Source organism: Nerophis lumbriciformis, linkage group LG03 (assembly GCF_033978685.3).
Source record: "Nerophis lumbriciformis linkage group LG03, RoL_Nlum_v2.1, whole genome shotgun sequence".
Lineage (NCBI taxonomy): Eukaryota > Metazoa > Chordata > Actinopteri > Syngnathiformes > Syngnathidae > Nerophis > Nerophis lumbriciformis.
In genome coordinates this window covers 14,277,501-14,301,285 of record NC_084550.2, presented here as the reverse complement: position 1 = coordinate 14,301,285, position 23,785 = coordinate 14,277,501, and the positions used below count along the sequence as shown (strand labels likewise).

Sequence of the window (23,785 nt, the reverse complement as noted above, 5' to 3'; positions counted from 1 at the left end):
AATATTCACAAAGTTCATTGAGCAGCTTGTGTTATGTGTGACCATGTGTGTTGACTTTGTTTGTCAGATTGTTTGCTCCATGAGTGGAAAAGGTTGTTTGGATCGGGTCATACATAAACATAATGACCTGTGACCGACTGGATACCTGTCCTAAGTGTAGTCAGCTGGGATAGGCTCCAGCATCCGGCTCCCCTGCTTGGAATAGTTAATGGGTGTTATGTGAAAGAATTGCCATGATCACATGCAGTCACACACACAGTCAACACATTCCCGCACAGTTCTATGCGCTCACACTCTGCAAAAATAAAAAAAACATCCCTTCTCAAACTTCATAACAAAACTGTCCTCCCACGTGGTTTAAGTATGTCTCCCCATGCATCAAAGCCTGAGCCCCCATCTTATTTCAAAATATTGCCTGCAACCCGCCACACGTTGTCCTCATAAGCAAATAAACACAGCTGCCAATTGAGCCTGGGGCGCTCACACACACACACACACCATCTATGGAGAGGACAAATCCAAAACAGACCACTGATGATCATCCTAAACTGCTGGACTGTTAGAAATAATGCTGTACATTTGGTTGGACTGGGACAATAAAGAAACTGCATGCATGAGAAAAGAGTAAAAAGATGACATCACCAGTAGAGCGTTTAACAGGAACCTTTGACCAGTTGTGGTCATATGAGAAGGGGTGTCTCTTTCTTTGCAAAAACTTTGCATGACATCAGTGCAAGAAGGCAGGGCCAAGCCTGCCTTTTTCCTGCAACTGCTGAGAAAAATCTAACCATCAGCCTCCCTCTTTTTGCACATGGACCACCCTCTGTTGGTGTTCTCCTACCGGGCCGCGTTGGCTTGCACTGCAGCTCCGTGCAGGCCCTTTATTCTCAATGAGAGCAAAGACTCAGCATGGACAGTATGAAACCTCGACACAGCTGAAACATTGACCTGGACCTGTCAAGCTTCACATCCTGGACCGAACCGACTGAGAAAGGTTAGATTTTGTTGTTGAATTAACCCATAGACAAAACAACTTTGATCATCTCTGTGATTAATGTCATTGCCAGGTTTTTACAATGTTGCACAGCACCATCTTATTATTGTTTTTGCTTTCGTCATGTCTGCTTGTGGACCTCCTGACCGTAAATAGTATACACAGAGCTCATATGTCATCCCTTAGGATCCAAACAGACTGTCTGATTAGATCCGTCTGCTCCACAGGCTAAAAAAGATGGCTGATTGGCACAGTCATGTAACCTCAAAATAGGATTTTCTGAAAGGTAATCACAGAGTTCATGTCAGGTAAATAACATTCATGTATAATTGAGGGAGTCAGTCAGTTAGAAATGTCCAGAACAGTGGTGTCCAAACTACGACAAACGGGCCAGTGTCATTAGTTTGGCCCGCTAGACGTCATGAGTTTAATAACAAATCTGGCCCGTGGGACATTTTCAAATTAATTTTGCACATTTAACAATCTGATTGTTGAAAATGTGCCACCATCATGTAGACAACATGAGTAAATCAGGTCAATGACCCTGATGTTCGCTTTGTTAGTGAAGATAGCACAGCAATCTACTTTTTTGACCCAATCCAAACAACCTTCCCGAGTCATGGCACACAAAAAATCGACACAGAAAGTCGACACGCATGGTCACACATAACACAACCTACTAATTGAACTTTGTGGATATTATTCAAAAAATTCTAATTTACACCAATTTAAATCCATCACAATGCATGATGGGAAAATGCAAAACACTCTCTCCGCAGTTTTCCATGTTCATTTTAGCTGCTTTCTGATTTATTACAAAACTTTGAGGAGGTCATCACAGAAGTAAACAAGGGAGTAGTCGAACTTTCACATACTCTTAGTACCCAATTATATTTATTACTAATTATGTATCCATTATATATATATATATATATATATATATATATATATATATATATATATATATATATATATATATATATATATATATATATATATATATATATATATATATATATACGTTAGGTCAGGAAAAAACACAGAGGCTATTTCATCCCTACAAGCCTGTTTCGCAGGGAAATCTGCAAAAAATGCAACCGACACAGAAAGTCAACACACATGGTCACACATAACGCAACCTGCTAACTGAACTTTGTGGATATTATTTTAAAAAAAAATTCAATCACCATAAAGAATTCTAAATTACGCCCATTTAAATCCATTACAATGCATGACGGGAAAAATGCAAAACACTCTCTCTGCAGTTTTCCATGTTCATTTTAGCTGTTTGATATTTCTGATTTATTACAAAACTTTGAGGAGGTCGTCACAGAAATAAACAAGGGAGGAGTCGAACTTTCACATACTCTTAGTACCCAATTATATTTATTACTAATTATTTATCCATTACATATATATATACACACACACACGTTAGGTCAGGAACAAACACACAGACTATTTCATCCTACAAGCCTGTTTCGCAGGGAAACCTGCAAGTGGGCTGATTGGCACAGTCATCCATCCATCCATCCATTTTCTACTGCTTGTCCCTTTTCGGAACGCGGGGGGTCGCTGGAGCCTATCTCAGCTGCATTCGGGCGGTAGGCGGGGTACACCCTGGACAAGTCGCCACCTCATCGCAGGACCAACACAGATAGACAGACAACATTCACACTCACATTCACACACTAGGGCCAATTTAGTGTTGCCAATCAACCTATCCCCAGGTGCATGTCTTTGGAGGTGGGAGGAAGCCGGAGTACCCGGAGGGAACCCACGCAGTCACGGGGAGAACATGCAAACTCCACACAGAAAGATGAAAATCCTATTTTGTAACCTCAAAAAAGGATTTTCTGAAAAGTAATCAAAGAATTAACGTCAGGTAATTAACATTCATGCATAATGAAGTGAGTCAGTCAGTTAGAAAGGTCCAGAACAGTGGTTTCCGATCTACAACACACGGGCCTATTCATCCCTACAAGCCTGTTTCGCAGGTTTCCCTGAAATAGCCTCTGTGTTTTTTCCTGACCTAACGTATATTCCGCTCTGCCCTGGTATTGAGCATTGTATAACAGATAAACCACAGAAACCTAGACTATATATATATATATATATATATGTATGTATATATAATGGATACATTTTTAGCCCATATGTGGCCGCCAACTCAAAAACATTGGCTATCCCTGGTCCAGAAGAAGCGTTCTCTATCAATATCTTTATTTGCTGAGAGTGGGTCGAGGAAAGGTGGTGAAAAGTGACTTTCCATGGGTCAACACAAAAATGTCAGCTTCTGCTGGCTCAACGAAGGCGTGATTGACAGCCAGGAGGCCGTATAGGTAGAGAAGTGCCAGTGAGATCCACAGGACTGAGGAGCCTCTGTGTAAACACTGTCACCCCTGTTAGGCCTGCTTGTGAGATTCATATTATTGTGGAGACGAGCGATGATTAGAGAAAAACAGGGGGGGAAAAGTACCCTGTGGGCGAAAAAAAACGGACTGACAGTGCCAAGGCGCTTCTGAGCTTTGACACATGGCCCATTTTCCTTAAAATGTCTATTCCTTTCCCCTCAGATGGTTCCTAATGTCATACAACAAGCAGCAGATTGTGTACTGTATATTACAGCCCCTGGGAGTATATCTGCCGAGACACTTTCCCTCTCTTTAAGTTATTGTCATTCAAACCACACACAAAACCATATTTTTCCAGTGACGTTGACAAAACGAGTCTATTATTCTGCTTCAGCAGCGGTTTCAACTTTGGTAACGCTTTGGAATCGGTCCAATTAACTGTGGTACGGACTAATCAGAGAAAACTGCAGGAATTATCCGTTAGAACCTCCTTTTCTGGCATTTCTCCTCCGCGTTTCAACTCCGACTTGTTTTGACGCGCTCCGCAGAGAAGTAGGTCGTACTGCGTGTCTTCAGCGCGTCCGCTTTATTGCTCTGGTCGTAAGCACCAGACGGCCTTCTGGATGGATGCAGCCAAAATCAGCTGAAAGCTGGCGGCCCTTTAGGCCTGCACAGAGCCAAGCCTGCTTATTGAAGACGAAGGCAAACGTCTTTTAGTTTTCAAATACTTGAACGTCGCCCACTCTCCATTGGATATCCTGTCAAAACCAATAAGACCAATAAGTCTGCCAAACCTTGACTCAGTGAAGCTGCACTCGTAAATCAGTGAGAGCTCCTCCTGCTGCTTCTAAAACTCATCAATATCTTCTATTTCTCACACTAATTCTCGTTTTTTTCCAGCCAAAAAGGAACAACATTCTTTTAAAGTAGAGACGAGATACACTATAGTTGACTTTCATTTTCCACCAGCATGTTAATTCTCCCCATAAACCAGCAAAGGTAGACTGGAAGGCTAGAAGGGAGATTGATGGCAGATCTACAGACCTATTAAAAACAGATCCCAGCACTTGCACACACCCAGACACCTGATACAGATGTGGCGAGGGCTATAATTAAAGACTACCCACATGTGAATACACTGGAAATATGACTGATATTTAGTGGGTGGGTGGCACCAGAGGGCCCATTAATCCAAGGGCAGAAGAATCAGTCTTTGCCATCTCTGTTCCATCAAGAGGCTACGCTGTGATTGTGATTGTGACGGATCAAAGTCCCTTCTACACTAAGGTTATCCAGGATAAATCCCGCCTAACCTTATCCTTGTTCACACACACACAATGGTCGTATAAGACCCCCTCCCCCCTCCGTCCGCCGGCACACCGCGACCTAGTACGCATGCGTGGAAAATGCGCACGTCATAGTCACCTCCAGTGTTGCTTTGTGTGCAAGTTCTTAAATTAAATTGAACTTATCTAAACAATATCCAGTGTTGTGGTATTTCAATTAACTGGAATCCAGTGCGTATGGGGCCTTATTGTAGTGAATCACACTTGAGACATCATAAATTAATCAAACCTTTAATAAACACATGAAAGTACACAATGTGATAAAGAACATTTTACATCAATCAATCTAGGGATCTAGATATCTGGTCAGGACACTCCTCACTCTTTTGCCTTCACCTTCATTGGCCATTCGTTTTTGGTGACTTTATATACTCTGGACCTAGACGTTGAGTCTGCGACATACATGGCGTACAATAACTGATACAGTCTACTTTGCCAGTCCAAAAGCATTCGCCGTTTTCCGTAGTCTTCCCTCGACGGCCAGGTAATACAAAGCACGCTATCTTTTTTATCACATCCACGGGAACCCGCATTCTCGTTCTCTCCTTCGACAAATGGACAAAGTTTTTCGGTAAGTAGAATCACAGCTGACCTGACCTGCCGTCTGAGAAGTGTTGTATCTGAAATAGCTGCAATCGCTTTCTCTTCAGGTATTCATATGTGATTTCCACAACCGTCTGTACATGTAGAGGAGGGGGAAACACGGCATGTCTGGATGACTCGCCTCCTTCTTTCTAGTGTTTACCTCCGAGTGGAAACAGGTTGTTATGAAGCTGGCTGTGGCGCGTTCTTTCCGACGTCACTTCCTGTGTGGGGCGCGGTCTTTCTGGCGTCACTTCCTCTCCGAACTCAGTTTGTAAACGATTCAATGAGTCCATACAAAGCTAAGAGCCGGAGATTCAAGAAATACACGGCGCACTTACCAGTGTAAAAAATTATCCAAAGAGGGTTACCTTAAACGCTGGTTTAGTGTGGCTAAATAATTATTCGTTTAAGGGGTTATCCGGGTTCATGTAGACATAGCCTAAGGCTACATGCTCAGTAGCCTTGTGGTTAGAGTGTCCGCCCTGACACTGGAAGGTTGTGAGTTCAAACCCCGCCGAGTCATACCAAAGACTATAAAAATGGGACCCATTACCTCCCTGCTTGGCACTCAGCATCAAGGGTTGGAATTGGGGGTTAAATCACCAAAATGATTCCCCTCCCAGGGGGTGGAACAAGGGGATGGGTCAAATGCAGAGGATAATTTCACCACACCTAGTGTGTGTGTAACTATAGTTGGGACTTTAACTTTAACTTTAAAAACAATAAATTGTTGCAGGCACCCATAGTAAAGACCTGGAATACCGTCGTTGTGAACTGTGTTGCGAGGTTACCAGACTGATGGACACAGGTGGCTGTATTGTTTTGTGGTTTTCTTTGGGAGTATAAATATTTTTGGCACTAGCCGCTGGACTAGATCTGACCAATCGAAGTCTATGACCACGAACTGATGAAGCCTACTCGGATGTGCGGCGAAATGTCTTCCAAGACAAACCAAGCAGTCCGGTTGCGATCGATTGATTGCTCTGAGATGACAATGACCTGGATGAAGGAGGACCTTCATAGACACCGTTAAAGTGTGTTTATAAAAGACAGTCGGACATCATGCCTCATGAATAAAACACGTGTCGGAAGTGGGATTACCTGTTAGCTATGTTAAAAATGTTAAAAAATAGATATTCATATCAATGGTGTTTGGTAAATAAAACAACATGTTGTGATTTAAAGTTAACAAGGTAGAAGCTCTACATCAGGGTTGTCCGAAGTCTTTGACTTGGGGGCCTTTGCATCATTAATAGCTCGTAGAAGGATTTAATTGGAGTGGAAATCACAGTTTGCTCCCAAGGCCTCCCTATGGCTTAAGGACCTCATGTTTTTCTTAGATTTAGAGAAAATTAAATATAAACTGAGGGGTACACCAAAACAATTTGACTTGACCTGGGGCTGTATGTTTAATTACATAGCTAAATTAAAGACACCAGAGAATAAATGTGACACTCACTGTTGACAATGAACCTTTCCACTTACCTCAACTCTTTTTTTGTTGTTGTTGTTTTTATTCAGTGACACTTCTCTGTATGTTTGTGATTTTTTTTGTAACTTTTTTTTTTTTAGTCGGTTCGTGTGATTCTCTATCTGCTTGTGGTGAAGAGGAAGGCAGTACATTTCTGCCCACTGTGACTGAAATGTAGGACGGGGGGAGTTATTCTTATTTAATTTTTATGTTTCTTGTAATGTTTGTTTGTTTTTTGTAACTTTTATATATATATATATATATATATATATATATATATATATATATATATATATATATATTTTATTTTTTTGTAGGCGGGGGGAACGAAAAAAAAGGTGTCTGTTTTCTCAGTACCTGTAGTATGATTTCCCTATCAAATAAATAAATAAATATTATTATAAAAAATAAAAGGCAGTTGGACATCACGCCTCATGAATAAAACATGTGTCAGAAGTGGGATTACCTGTTAGCTATGTTAAAAATGGTAAAAATCGATATTCATATCAATGGTGTTTGGTAAACAAAACAACATGTTGTGATTTAAAGTTAACAAGGTACAAGCTCTACATCAGGGTTGTCCAAAGTCTTTGACTTGAGGGCCGCATTGGGCTAAAAGAATTTGACCCGGGGCCGAAAGTCACATGTCAAGTGCCAATATGTATTTATGTATATGTGTATGTATATGTGTATGTATATATGTATATATATATATATATATATAGGTATATATGTATATATATATATATATATATATATATATATATATAGAGAGAGAGAGAGAGAGAGAGAGAGAGAGAGATAGTCTGACTCTTACTTTGTTTACTTCTGTGATGACCTCCTTAAAGTTTTGTAATCAATCAGAAATATAAAGCAGATAAAATGTGCAAAACATGGTTAGTGTAATTTTGTAAAATGAAAAGATATATATATATGTACATGTATAAATATGTACGTATATATATATATATATGTATATACAATATAGGCCAAAAGTTTGGGCACACCTTCTCATTCAACGCATTTTCTTTATTTTCATGACTATTTACATTGTAGATTGTCACTGAAGGGATCAAAACTATGAATGAACACATGTGGAGTTATGTACTTAACAAAAAAAAACTGAAAACATGTTTTATATTCTAGTTTCTTCAAAATAGCCACCCTTTGCTCTGATTTTTGCTTTGCACACTCTTGGCATTCTCTCAATGAGCTTCAAAAGGTAGTCACCTGAAATGGTTTTCACTTCACAGGTGTGCCTTATCAGGGTTGATTAGTGGAATTTCTTGCTTTATCAATGGGGTTGGGACCATCAGTTGTGTTGTGAATGAGAAGGTGTGTCCACACTTTTGGCCTGTACTATATATATACTGTATATTTTATTTATATATATATATATATATATATATATATATATATATATATATATATATATATATATATATATATATATATATATATATATATAAAAATGTCATAAATGTTGATTCATAATAACTATGTCCGTGAATGCTAAATAATAAGGTTGCTTGAATCTAATCAACAATGTCTAAGATGACATACACCCCCCTATGAAAACTGCAAAATGGTTTGTTCCAACTGAATAGCAGCAACCCCAGCATGGAACACTTCACTCAACACAGACGTCATTACGTCATCAAAGCTCACTTTTTAAACATTCACTCACGGCATCAGCAAGGGTGACGAAGAAAAGGTAAAAATACACTAAATCAACCTGCGGCAGCATAGGAGAAAATTATATGTAAGTTTCACTTTTGCATCTCAGTGCACATAACTGTGGTGCGCTCAAGGACACTCAAGGTTTTAAAAAAAAGGGGCCCGGAATTTGGACGGGATTTTAAAATTTGGAGGCTTGTGAGCCTTGCAGGTACCCATAGTAAAGTAAATTCAAGTAAAGACCTGGAATACGACTTAAACTGTGTTGCGAGGTTACTAGACTGATAGATGCAAATACGGTATAGTGCACAGTATACAATTAAATTATGTTTATAAAAGACCCTCATTAATGTAACCAAATATCTTCACTACAGTGCAATCTTCCGGTAGTGTGCCTGACATGAAATAGAACTAAGCGACCACAAGATCATTGAAAAAATACATATTTGCAGCAAGACAAAAATGACCCTATTTTGTAGGACTTTGGAGAGTGTGGGGTTTGTTGATCTAGGTCAGGGCTCTTGAGTTCTTCCGCATCAAATTCATCCAAGCATGCTTTTATGGACCTTGCGTTGTGCACTGGGGCATTGTCATACTGGAACAGAGTTTTTTTTCCCAAACAGTTCCTACAAAGTTAGCATCGAGGCCAAAACAAAGCCTTTGCAGCACAATGCAGGCTTTCTTTTTTCTCTGCACATATCTTTGTTAGTAAAGCCTATTTAGAAAAAAATAAAATAATTTGTTGTAGTGCTTGGCGAGCTGCCAGTCGGTTTTGGACAATGTGAGGCATTTTGCGAAAATGAAAGTGCTTGAATATTTATGAGAATGTTATAAATAGCAACCGGTGGCCTTGGGTATGAGTGACACACACTTATTAGACACAAACATAGTAGATCCAGCTGGTAGAAGTGGAAATCTTTGGGCACCTCACCATTTTTGGGGTGACGATTCGATTTACAATTCAACACGATTCTCTATTCGAACCAATTCTTGCAATGTATTATTTCCGAGGCTACAAAAGCACGGCCCACGGGCCGCTCATCGGCGAGTTCAGTTTGGCCCGCGAGACATCACGAGTTCAATAAGGAATCAGTTAATTTTAAGTATCTGACAATATGATTGCTGCAAATGTGCCACCATTTTGAAGACAACGTCGGTAATTCAGGTTAATGACTACAAATTGCATTTTGAAGTGTTTACAGAACATCATTTTTATATATGACTAAATCCAAACAACCTTTACCACTCATGGCGCCAATAAACTAGCACAAAAAGTCAAAACACATGGTCACACAACCTGCTCACTGAACTGTGTGGACGTTCCAAAAAAAAATGTCCAAGCACAGCACATCATTCAAAATGACGCCCATTTAAATCCCCTGAAATGCATGACGGGAAAAATACAAAACACTCTCTCCACACTTATCGATGTTTGTATAACTTTAAGGAGATTGTCACGGAAGTAAACAAGATAGGAGTCGAACTTTCACATACTTTTAATATCATATACATTTTATATCCATTATATATATATATATATATATATATATATATATATATATATATATATATATATATATATATATATATATATATATATATATATATATATATATCCACAAAGTATATATACCTCTAACCTCACACCGCCTCTTATATGACATATCTTACAATGAAGCGAAACACAACAAAAATGCAACAAACACAGCGAAATATGAACACGAAGGGTAAAAATAAAAACCCACCTACAACCTGATACATCTGATACATCACTAAGCTTCAGAAGTTTGTTGTAAAAATCTCACTCCGGTTCTGTCCCTGACACCCGCATTTTAGGCTGGCCGCTCTGGAAACACTCTGTGGAAACGCTCCCCACCCACACTGCTTGGTGCCTCGTCTGAGTTGCTGTGACTTAGATTATTACCATAGTAACTAATTAGATGACCATAGTAACTAATTAGATTACCATAGTAACTAATTAGGTTACCATAGTAACTAATTAGATTACCATAGTAACTAATATATCATGCAAAAGTGCAGATTTGTATAGTTGAAGACTTACGGTCATTAGAAAACATCACTGCACATCATAATGGCAGCTACACTTTCCATCTTAAACATCTAAAAAAATTATTTAGGAATGTCTGGTGGGCCACATTGAAAAGCTTAATGGGCCGCATGTGGCCCCCGGGCCTTAATTTGCCCAGGTCTGATCTACAATGTAAATAGTCATGAAAATAAAGAAAATGCATTGAATGAGAAGGTGTGTCCAAACTTTTGGCCTGTACTGTATATATATAGTCGAGGTTTCTGTGGTTTATCCGTTATACAGTGCTCAATACCTGGGTAGAGCGGAATATACGTTAGGTCAGGAAAAAACACAGGTTTCCCTGCTCTTCAAGGGAAATCCCCTGAAGAGCAGGGTTGTAGGAATGAAATAGCCTCTGTGTTTTTTCCTGACCTAACGTGTGTATATATATATATATATATATATATATATATATATATATATATATATATATATATATATATATATATATATATATTATTTATTTATTTATTTATTTATTTATTTTTATTTTATTTTTTGCATACATATATACATATTTGCATTCATATATATATATATGCATATAATTACTTTATAAGCAGTCGACTTTTGCCCCTGGCCAAATTATTTTAGCCCAATTTGGACCCCAAGTTAAAAAGTTTGGACACCCCTGTAATATTTGGTACAATAAATATGATAAAACCATTTCAAAATGGACTAGAGGCTACAAAACCTATTTTTGGTCACATACATATAAGTGCAGCATGTAAGCATGGAGATGTGCCTTTATAAAAAATGTACTTTAAAATTAAAGATTTAATTAAATAATTTTGTTGGTAACACTTTAGTATGGGGAACACATATTCACCATTAATTAGTTGCTTTTAACATGCAAATTAGTAACATATTGGCTCTTAATTATTCATTATTAAGTACTTATTAATGCCTTATTCTGCATGGCCTTACTATACAACCAGTAAGCCATTAACTAAGAGTCTTCCCTCAATAACCTCAGAATGATTGCTTATTAGTAAGCCTAACCCTATCCCTAACCCTTATATGTTCCCCTAGTGTCCAAATAACTCTAAATTAAGTCTTTGTTACTTTAATAAGCAACTAATTAATGGTGAATATGTTCCCCATACTAAAGTGTTACCATTTTTTTTTATTGATTTTTGAAAATTATGACTCGATTTTGTCATGTCTGTGTGATCATGTTTTGTTTTGGTTATGTTCGGTTTGGTTTTTGGACTCTTTGTGCACTCTTGTTTGTTTTGTTTCCATGACAACCCATTAGTTTTCACCTGTCCTCATGTCACGCACCTGTCTCACGTTTTGCACTCGCGCATAGGGTGACCAGGTGTCCGGATTTAGGCCGGACAGTCCGGATTTTTAATGCCCTGTCCGGCGTCCGGCGCAGCTTCAAGCCGGACACGTATTTGTCCTCCTTTTTGAGGCACTAGGCTTGAAGAGCGGAGTTTTTTCATCTTTGCTGGGCTGCAGCGCGATAGCCAATCAAAGACCGTAAAAAATGCCCCCAACGCAGTAACGTATCAAATGATTGGCTAAGAGCTGTGTCGGATACAAATCTGCTTATCATTGGTTAAAAAAGTAAACAAGGGTCCATGTGCTGCTGCGGCATAACATTGACAGAAAGTTAGCATCATGCCGAAACGCAAGACCTCGTTTAATTCTGAATGGATAAAAGAGCACGAATTTATAACGAAAAGCAGCCGAGACTCATTCCATGGCTTCTGCACACTTTGTCGATGTGATGTCGACGTAAGTAGTCAGGGGAAAGCTGCAATTGAACGGCATGCGGGTACGGATAAACATAAAAGTAATAAACATGCGGCAGGTACCTCTTCAATGAGGACATTTTTTCATGAAGTTTCGTCGCCCCTGGATGACAAGATAACTGCTGCGGAGCTGTGCAAGGTGTACCATGCTGTAAAGCAGTGGTTCTCAAATGGTACCCTGGGGGTATGTAATGTAATGTAAGTTCATAAACTGAACATCAAATTAAGTAGGCTATTCCATTCATTACCATAAAGCCAGAGTTTCCCCCATGCCATGATGGTTTGACCCTCACTAAAATGTCTGTCAAAAAGAACTGTGAAAAGAAATGCAACAATGCAATATTCAGTGTTGACAGCTAGATTTTTTGTAGACATGTTCCATAAATATTGATGTTAAAGATTTCTTTTTTTGTGAAGAAATGTTTAGAATTAAGTTCCTGAATCCAGGTGGATCTCTATTACAATCCCCAAAGAGGGCACTTTAAGTTGATGATTACTTCTATGTGTAGAAATCTTTATTTATAATTGAATCACTTGTTTATTTTTCAACAAGTTTTTAGTTATTTTACATATTTTTTTCCAAATAGTTTAAGAAAGATCACTACAAATGAGCAATATTTTGCACTGTTATACAATTTAATAAATCAGAAACTGATGACATAGTGCTGTATTTTACTTCTTTATCTCTTTTTTTCAACCAAAAATGCTTTGCTCTGATTAGGGGGCACTTGAATTAAAAAAATGTTCACAGGGGGTACATCACTGAAAAAAGGTTGAGAACCACTGCTGTAAAGCATCACCAGTCCTACAGAAGTTTAGACTGTGGCATGAAAGTGGACCGGGAGATTTTCAGTGACTATCCCACAGCTAAAGGGTTGGCCTGTGGCCGAACAAAAGCCAAGGCATTGTGCGAGAACGTCATCGCTCACTATTCGGTACAGGAACATACCGACTACATAAAAGAAAACAACCTACCCTTTTCCGTAGCAACTGACGCCTCAAATAAAGGAACAAACAAGTGTTTTCCCATTGTGGTAAGGTATTTTCACTTTGATGAAGGCATCCAACATGTCCTGTTGGATTTTTATAGTCACAGCAACGAAACGTCAGAAGCCATAACAAACCAGCTGCTGGCAAAACTTGAGATGTCTGGCTTAGAGGTGAAAAACATGTCTGCATATGCAGCAGACAATGCCAGTGTCAATTGTGGCAAACATAACAGTGTATCAGAAGCTGAAACTGAGCCAAAAAGATGTGCTCCCTGCAAACTGTTTGGCCCATATTCTGCATAACGCAACCAGATATGCAGCAAGCAGCCTTGATGTTGATGTGGAAAAAATTTTGTGGCATTTTTTTAAAATTATATATGTTAACTACATTTAAGTCCACACATGTTATGCTTTGTGGCACTCTGCACTTGAAAAGATTCATCTCAGTGGTCACTTTTTGAACACCACAATGTATTGAATAAATACAAATACTGTTAACAAACACTTGACTTTAATATTTTTTCCTATTCAGCCACACAAACATCATCTTTAAACCACTCAAAATTGTACTATAAATAAGAGTATACCAGAGTCCTATGTACACCATAGTAATTTATTGATATGCCGCATAATGTCCTCCTTTTTGGTATCATGGAAATGGTCACCCTACTCGCGCACCTGTCACTAATCATGTCGGTATTATTTAAGCTTTCAGTTGCCCGGCAGTCTGTCTGGCGACATTAACTCTGTTATCCCTGTTACTCCATTGATTACGTGTTCCATGCCATAGTTCCATGCTTTTCAAGTAAGTGTTTGTTTATTCATGTCACAGTTAGCAAGTGTTATTTATTTCATGTTCATAGTTTTTGCCCAAGTGCTAGTTTTGTTTTCTTAGCCAAGTTTGTACTTCCGCCTTGTGCGCGCCTTTTGTTTGTACCTTTTAATAGTCATTATTAAATCATGTATTTACCTCCAAGACATGTCCGATCCAACTATTCTTGCATCTCGGGAAAACAAACACCTCACAGTCCACGTTATGACAGATTTACAATCGAAAAAATAACAATGTTACCCCTACTAGCTGGGATTTCTTCACAATAAGTTAATTAAACCTCAAAGAAAAATGTTCTGTTCTTTGTCTCCTCCACAGAAGTCTTTGTTTGTGGTGATAAATTAAGAGAGAAGCCATGGGACCCGGAATGTGGTGCTTGTTTACTCTCTTTGGTCTGTCCCTCTGGAGCAACAGCATAGCCTTCACCAACAACCCTATCCTCTCCCGGACCCGAAGAGCTCCAGATGCAAGCGGAGAAAAATCCAGGTGCTCCTACACCTTCCTGGTCCCTGAGCAGAAGATCACAGGCCCCATCTGCGCAGCCCGGGGGCCCGTCCCCGACAAAGACCGAGTGACCCGCCTCGACGTGGCGGCGGTGCTTGACCTTCTGTCCAAGCAGAGGCGGGAGATGGAGACTCTGAAGCTGGTCGTGGACGTGGACGGCAACCTGGTGAACGAGATGAAGCTGCTGAGGAAGGAGAGCAGGAACATGAACTCCAGGGTGACGCAGCTCTACATGCAGCTGCTGCACGAAATCATCAGGAAGAGGGACAACTCATTGGAGCTGGCTCAGTTGGAGACACGCATCCTTAATGCCACCGCTGAGTCACTGCGCCTGTCCTCTCGCTACAAGGACCTTGAGGCCAAATATGCTGCTCTCTCGGCGATAGTCAATAACCAGTCTGTTGTCATAGGAGCTCTGGAAGAAAGTTGTATGAAAATGCACGATCGCAGACAGGAGCCGCCGCCACTGGGCCCTCCGATGGTGCATGTGGTGCCTGAAAATATTCCCGTTAACGTGCCACGCTTCACCAATGAGATCCGGGGCGACAACAGTGAAGGCTATGCCCGTGAAAGGGGCTCTCGCTCTGGACCGTCACCGACAAGTAGCACACTGGAAGTCCAGAAACCTCCTCAGTCAAACTTCAGTGCCGAAGGTGAGTAAGTACACGTCAATACAGTGGAACCTCGATCTTCTTAGAAAAGTTTGTAGAAAATCCAAAACCAGTGAAGTGGGCACGTTGTGTAAATGGTATATATAAACAGAAAACAATGATTTGCAAATCCTTTTCAACCTACCGTATTTTTCGGACTATAAGTCGCAATTTTTTTCATAGTTTGGCCGGGGGTGCGACTTATACTCAGGAGCGACTTATGTGTGAAATGATTAACACATTACCGTAAAATATCAAATAATATTATTTAGCTCATTCACGTAAGAGACTAGACGTATAAGATTTCATTGGATTTAGCAATTAGGAGTGACAGATTGTTTGGTAAACGTACAGCATGTTCTATATGTTATAGTTATTTGAATGACTCTTACCAAAATATGTTACGTTAACATACCAGGCACGTTCTCAGTTGGTTATTTATGCGTCATATAACGTACACTTATTCAGCCTGTTCTATTCTATTCTTTATTTATTTCAAATTGCCTTTCAAATGTCTATTCTTGGTGTTGGGTTTTATCAAATAAATATCCCCAAAAAATGTGACTTATACTTCAGTGCGACTTATGTATGTTTTTTTCCTTCTTTATTATGCATTTTCGGCCGGTGCGATTTATACTCTGGAGCGGCTTATACTCCGAAAAATACGGTATATTCAATTGAATAGACTGCAAAGACAAGATATTTGACGTTTGAACTGGAACACTTTGTCATGTTTTGCAAATATTTACTCATTTGGAATTTGATGCCTGCAACATGTTTCAAAAAAGCTGGCACAAGTGGCAAAAAAGACTGAGAAAGTTGAGGAATGCTCATCAAACACTTATTTGGAAAATCCCATAGGTGGACAGGCTAATTGGGAAACAGGTGGGTGCCTTGGTTGGGTATAAAAGCAGCTTCCATGAAATGCTCAGTCATTCACAAACAAGGATGGGGCGAGGGTCACCATTTTGTGAACAAATGCGTGAGCAAATTGTCAAAAAGTTTAAGAACAACATTTCTCAACGAACTAATGTAAGGAATTTAGGGATTTCACCATCTACGGTCCGTAATATCATCAAAAGGTTCAGAGAATCTGGAGAAATCACTGCACGTAAGCAGCATGTCTGAAAACCAACATTAAATGCCCGTGACTTTCAATCCCTCATCAAAAAGCTACATCAGTGTGTAAAGGATATCACCACATGGGCTCAGGAACACTTCAGAAAACCACAGTCAGTAACTATAGTTGGTCGCTACATCTATAAGTGCAAGTTAAAACTCTACTATGCAAAGCCAAAGCCATTTATCAACAACGCTCAGAAACAACACCGGCTTCGCTGGGCTGGAGCTCATCTAAGATCTGACAATCTGATTGTTTTAAATGTGCTACCACCTTGTGGATAATGAGAATAAATCAGGTCAATGATTATGACTTGTGGATTGACGTGAAACATAGTACAGCATTTACTTAGACGACCCAATCCAAACAACCTTCTTTTTGGCGCAAAAAAAATGCAACCAACACAAAAAGTGAACACACATGTTCACACAGAACAACCGGCTCCCTGAACTTTGTGGATATTATAAAAACAAAAAACGTCTACGCACCATAAACAATTCAAACTTATACCCTTCACGGAAGGTAACGATGTAGGAGGTAGGAGTTCAACTTTCCCATACTCTTAATAGCCAATTATATTAATTATTAATTATATATACATTATATTAATATAATATGTACACACCCAGTATTTATGTATCATCTAGTTTTACAAAATGTTACACTAACCATGTTTGGCACATTTTATATATATATATATATATATATATATATATATATATATATATATATATATATATATATATATATATATATATATATATATATATATATATATATATATGTATATATATATATATATTAGAGATGCGCGGATAGGCAATTTATCTCATCCGCAACCGCGTCAGAAAGTCGTCAACCATCCGCCATCCACCCGATGTAACGTTTGATCAGAACTGCATCCGCCCGCCATCCGCCCGTTGTTATATATCTAATATTAATTAAAAAAAAAAAAAAGGGTGAAAACTACGCGAATTGCACCTTGTGCAGACAAGATTTTTCGATCGGACACGGAGGAATTAGCGATGTAAAAGACCACGTTGGGACAAAAAAACACAAGTCTAATGCCGTTGCTAGCGATACAAGTGGAAAACTCAACGTTTTTCGTCGCCCAAACAGATTCTTTGGATGTGATAAATGCCGAAGTTTTATTTACGGAGGCAATAATTGAGCATGGACTTCCAATTGCACTGGCTGATCACATGGGACAGTTAATAATGTAATGCAACCTTTAAAAATCATTACGCGGTGATCGCGATCCCAAAAATAAACTTTTCTTGCATGATAATGTCCAGAAAAATTCGCTTTATATTACTATAGAGTCCTTTTAACGAATGAGTTTGATGGTTTATCACAAACCTTAAATGAAATTCCATGGCCACTGTCCTGCTCTCTATATCAACCAGGGTGAGCCCCACCCCTTTCGTGAGCGCACTGAGCGCGGAGTGACCCCTTTTACGCGCCCCCGGCAACAGGGGTGGCAAGCAGGTAAGCTGCGCGGGCGGAGCGCGCGGAGTGACCCATGTTACGAGCCCCCGGCCACGGGGGTGGCGGGCAGGTAAGCTGCTTACCTGCTGCGCGTGACGCCGGCCGCGTCGAAAGCGGACGAGGCGGGGTGTCGGTGCGGTGGGCGCGGTAGTGACCCTGGACGTGCGTCAGGCCCTTCTCGCGGATCGCCTCAGCTACGGCTCCCGGTGGGGCCCTCTCGGGGGAAGGGGCCTCGGTCCCGGACCCCGGCGAGGCGTCGGGGGCCTTCTCCGCTCCGTAAAAGTGTCCATCTCTTTTCTTTTTTTTTCTTCTGTTGTGGCATATGCTGCAGGTGCCTGCTCGTTTTTCGTATGTGGGTAACAACATTTAACTATGTATATATATTTCCCAATTGGTTTAACTGCCACCCGCAAAAAAAAAATACAAAAAAAAAATAAAAAAAATATCTAATTAATCCGCCCGACCCGACCCGCGAGCGGATAAAATCTTATTTTTTTAAATTTCATCCGCCCGATCCGCGGATAATCCGCGGACTCCGCGGTTGTGTCCGCAAACCGCGCATCTCTAATATATATATATTTTTTTTTTTTTTTTTTTTTTTATATGCTCAGAGAGTATGGGGTGTCAGACTGCTCGATTATGGCAGTCCGTTCCCTGTATGATCTGTGCTAGAGTTTGGTCCATATTGCCGGCAGTAAGTCGGACTCGTTACCAGTGAGGGTTGGACTCCACCAGGGCTGCCCTTAGTCAACGGTTCTGGTCATAGCTTTTATGGACAGAATTTCTAGGTGCAGTCAGAGCGTTGAGAGGATCCAGTTTGGTGGCTGCAGGACTAGTCTCTGCTTTCTGCAGATGATGTGGTCCTGCTGGCTTCATTTGACTCTCACTGGATCGGTTCGCAGTCGATTGTGAAGCGACTGGGATGACAATCAGCACCTCCAAGTCAGAGTTAATGGTTCTCGCCCGTAAAAGTGTAGAGTGCCATCTCCGGGTCGGGGAAGATCTTCCCCCGAGTGGAGGAGTTCAAGTACCTCGGAGTCTTGTTCACGAATGAGGGAAGAGTGGATCGTGAGATCGACAGGCAGATCGGTGCAGCGTCTGCAGTGATGCAGACCCTTCTTCGATCCTTCGTGGTGAAGAAAGAGCTGAGCCTGAAGGCAAAGCTCTCAATTTAGTGGTCGATCTACGTCCTTATCCTCACCTATGGTCATTAGCTTTGGGCTGTGACTGAAAGGACAAGATTGCGAGTATAAGCAGCCGAAATGAGTTTCCTCCATCGGGTGGCGGGGCTAGGGTGAGAAGCTCTGTCACTCAGAGTAAAGCCGTTGCTCCTCCACATCGAGAGTAGCAAGATGAGGTGGTTCAAGCATCTTAGACTTAGACTTAGACTTCCTTTTATTGTCATACAAATGTAAACTTTACAGTACAGATAAGAACGGAATTTTGTTGCATTAGCTCGTTGTAGTGCAGGATAAAAGAGCAAGAAGGTGCTGATATAAAGAAATAGATTACTGTACAGATAAATATATTGCCCTTTTGCATTATCAATCCACATTTATGGATGTATGTTATATTGTCTTTATATTCCAGCGAGTTAATCCATTTGTGGGGGGAATTGAGGGGATTATTATGATGCGTTCAAGAGTCTAATGGCCTCAGGGAAGAAGCTGTTACAGAACCTGGAGGTTCTGCTACGGAGGCTGCGGAACCTCTTTCTAGAGTCCAGCAGTGAAAACAGTCCTTGGTGGTGGTGGGAGGAGTCTCTACAGATTTTCTGAGCCCTGGTCAAGCAGTGGCTTTGTGTGATTTCCCGGATAGGAGGAAGAGGTGTCCTGATTATCTTTTCCGCCGTCCTCACCACTCTCTGCAGAGACTTCCTGTCTGAGGCACTGCAGGCTCCAGTCCAGACAGAGATGCAGTTGGCTCTCTATAGTGCCTCTGTAGATTGTGGTGAGAATGGGGGGAGGGAGCTGTGCTCTTTTCATCCGACGCAAAAAGTGCATGCGCTGCTGAGCTCTTTTTACAAGAGCTCCGGTGTGTAGGGACCAGGTCATATTGTCAGTTATCTGCACCTCCAGGAACTTGGTGCTGCTTACGATCTCCACGGCTGTGCTTTTGTGGCTGGACTGGTGCCTCTTGAAGTCGACGATGATCTTCTTGGTCTTGTCAACGTTCAGGACCAGGTTGTTGGTTCTGTACCAGTCAACCAGATGTTTCACCTCCTCCCTGTAGTCCATGCCGTTGTTGTCACGGATGAGGCCCACTACTGTCATGTCGTCCGCATACTTCACAATGTGGTTAGTAGTTACTAGTTACTAATCTGGTCAGGATGCCCTTCGAACACCTCCGTCCTGAGGTTTTTAGGGCATGTCCGATTGGTAGGAGACAACGGGGAAGACCCAGGACACGTTAAGGGGGACTATGTCTCCCAGCTGGCTATGAACGCCTCGGGATCCCCCAGGAGGAGCTGGACGAAGTGGCTGGGGCGAGGGAAGTCTGGGCTTCTCAGCTTAGGCTGCCCCCGCGACCCGACCTTGGATAAGCGGAAGAAGATAGATAGATGGATGAATAGAGTTTCTTTCATTAAAAATTACAGCTCATTTTGCAAACTCATTTCCGGGCTCGTGGGCGGACTAAACCTGATGCGGGATGAATCAGGTGGGCTGTACATTTGACACCCGTGATCCATACATTTCTATGGATTTATTCATCCATTTGGAGAGCATCCATCAATTTGCAGGTCAACCATAACAAAATTATTCACACTAACTTTGAGTGCAGCTGCAGGTGGTCCCATGGCCCCGTTTTCAAAGGTTAGAATCTGCAAATTCAGCTGCAGCGCGACCCCTTTGCTCAACAGAAAGAGCAAACACCAGTATGGAAATAAAAATGCTGTAATGTCTGAAACGAGGCTGGGGACTTAAAGCAAAGCAAAGAATAACCCCACAAGCCCGGTTTTGCTCATCAACAGAAATTCCTCGCACATTTCGCTCACCCTCACCCAAGAATAATAATGTGTGTAGGGTTTCAGCGCAGCTGTACATGGAAATGATCCGCGACCAGACTGTTCCATTGCATTGCAGACATGGACCAGCCCAGACTGGCATGATTGGTTCAAAACCACAAAGTGTCTCAGGTCTACCAAATCCAGTGATTAATACTTCATAAAATACTCCATAAAACGAGTAGACAGTATCTTTTTATTGCAATTATATCATTAGCTGGGTAGGGGTTACTTTCATGTTGACTGCAACACAAGTGATTGTAATTAGCAGGTTTCAGGAAATATCTTGATGAAAAGCAGACATCTACAGGACTTTAAACAGGAATGAGGGCTACTAAATAATTAAAACATGACCTAATTAGCCTCTATTTCCTGTGCTGCACAAACCTCGATAAATGTGTTTGCTATTACTCCATCATCTTGTGGGTGCCAGATGTATACTAAAGGCAATGTTTTTGCATCAACAGTCATGAAAAGTGTCCCGTAGAGCAAAAAAAACTTTCTCCAAGGGTGCTGCTGGATAGTTAGATAAAACATTGAAGGGCATTTTTCTGAATTATCCTATATCATCTTCAATAGATATGGACAATTAAAAGAAAATCCAAAACAATATATGAATGCAGCAGACCCACATATTATTATTATCATTAGACGACTCGCTTGAAATCTTGTCTGTCTTGTTCATGTTTCTTCAACTGATTAGTATCGTATTTCAGTTTTTGTATACTTTGCACAGGATAATATGTACTAGTCATTAGTCATTTGGAGGTCCAAGGGCAAAACCTAGTCATCGGGGCCCTGCTCATGACAAAACCAACATGAGGCCCTTTTCCCATCTAAATTTAGGTTCCTGGAACCTCGAGCTCCTGGAACTGTAGGTTCCTGTAGAAGTGTGGGGTTTGTGTATCTAACACATTTCACAGTTCAGGGTAGTTTATACAAATCAGGCTGATCACGTATGGAGGAGTGGTTTAGTATATTTCCACACTCATACCATGTAAATGGTTATGATCATGGTTTAATTTATTTCGAATCATGTAAACAGATACAATTTGATACATCATCTAATAATTACATGTGTTCTTTTCTCTTTACACATTTTCGAAAAAGAGTAGGGAGAAGCAAAGCTTATTTAAACCTACCCCTTTTCAAAGTCATAGCAATTACTAACATATTCATTCACTTCCTGTTCTGATTTTGTAATTGTAACAACATTTACACAATTTCCCTGGTGGATTCGGGGACACTTGACCTGGCGACCCAGCACCAAGTCCTCCCTCCGCCCTCCCGTGACTTTGAACTTGTTCTGGGGTTTTTTCTTGGGACATCTGGAATCTGTCCCTAAAGGGGGGATACTGTGACGATCTGTCACTTCACGTCTGGTTGTGTTTCCTTGTTTGGTGTTTATTTCCTGTCAACGCTCTTATTTTTGTTGCATTTCCTGCATGTCTCCCAGCACGCTCGTTTCCCTCACCTGTGCCTGATTGGCAACCCGGCACACCTGGTTGCAGTTGCCGATCAGGCTGCTATTTATGCCTGCCTCGCCTGTTCCTCAGGGCTCAAGGATTGATTGTTTGAGAACTTGTGTATGTATGACTGCTTCCCCTCTGTTTAAGTATATGAAAATCCTCTTACCTGCGCATCGATCTCCTGTTTTCTGCATCTTGTGGTCACAACCGCCGCAGCCATGCGGGTTCCAGACAAAGCCAGTCATGAGTCACATATGAGATTAATAATATATATTTTTCAACAACGTTCTTCCTTGTACTTTGTTAACACTTGTAGTTTGAAAAGCCTCTTAAGTTGGATCAAATTAGTACATTGTTTGACATCTCTGCATAATCCGTTCCATAATTGAATTCCGCAAACGGATATGCTAAAGGTCTTCAGTGTTGTACGTGAATACTAATGTTTAGTAGATTTACCTCTGAGGATATATTTCTCCTCTTTTGTTGAGAAGAATCGTTGTACATTCTTGGGTAGCAGGTTATAGTTTGCTTTGCACATCATTTTAGCTGTTTACAAATGCACCAAATTATTGAGTTTCAGTCTAGAGTGCATGTGTCAAACTCAACTCAGGGCCACATCCTTTTTTATGGCCCGTCAACACCTGGAAATAATATGCATCAATAAAGTACTTACTCAATGTATTCTTTCTTTCCGTTTTGACAGAAAAAAATACATTTATTGCATGCAATTGCATATATTTTGATTCAATAATATCTAATAATGTAACAAACACTATATTATTATAAATTAAACATGTTTTTTTCTTGAAATAAAACATACTTAAATATCTGCTTGATTTATGTATGAATCTGTAATAATAATGTTGGTAATATTAAACATGTAATATTAGTTACATTTGTATGAATTTAGGTTGGAAAGTAGTTTTCTCTTATAATAATGAACCATTAGTTTCATGTTTCTTAATAATGTAACAAACACTATATTATTTTACATTAAACATGTTTTTTCTTAAAATAAAAAATACATAAATATCTGCTTGATTTATGTATGAATCTGTAATAATAATGTTGGTAATGTTAAAAATGTAATGTTAGTTACATTTATATGAATTTAGGTTGGAAAGTATTTTTCAAAGCAAGTTATTCGTTAAATTATACGTTGTAAAAATGGTAATAGATTTTACGGTAAAAAAAAAAAAAAAAAAAAGGTTTCTCAGTGGCCAGAATTTTATCATAGAAAAATACAGTGGTATACTTTGTTCATATTTAAAGTAATACACCACAAAAACAACCACCATAGAGTTCATGATTAACACTGGCTGTTCTGTTGCCAGAATTTTACCGTACAAAAACATGGTGGCATTTTTCCATTTACAGTAATATCTTGTAAAGAAAAAAATGATCGAATCCACGGTAAGATTCTGCCAACTCAGCTGCCAGTCTACAGATTTTT

The 23,785-nt window shown here is 40.1% G+C and overlaps 1 protein-coding gene across 1 annotated transcript in view; it reads left to right on the top strand.

Moving 5' to 3' along the window:
• The first annotated feature begins 837 nt into the window (after positions 1-837).
• Positions 838-23,785, top strand: part of LOC133575565 (angiopoietin-related protein 1-like) — a 41,281-nt gene continuing 18,333 nt past the window's right edge. The window contains exons 1-2 of the mRNA XM_061928243.1: positions 838-994; positions 14,416-15,254. Coding sequence (XP_061784227.1) covers positions 14,453-15,254 — 802 coding nt within the window. The 5' untranslated portion in view covers positions 838-994; positions 14,416-14,452. The remainder of the gene's footprint in view (positions 995-14,415; positions 15,255-23,785) is intronic.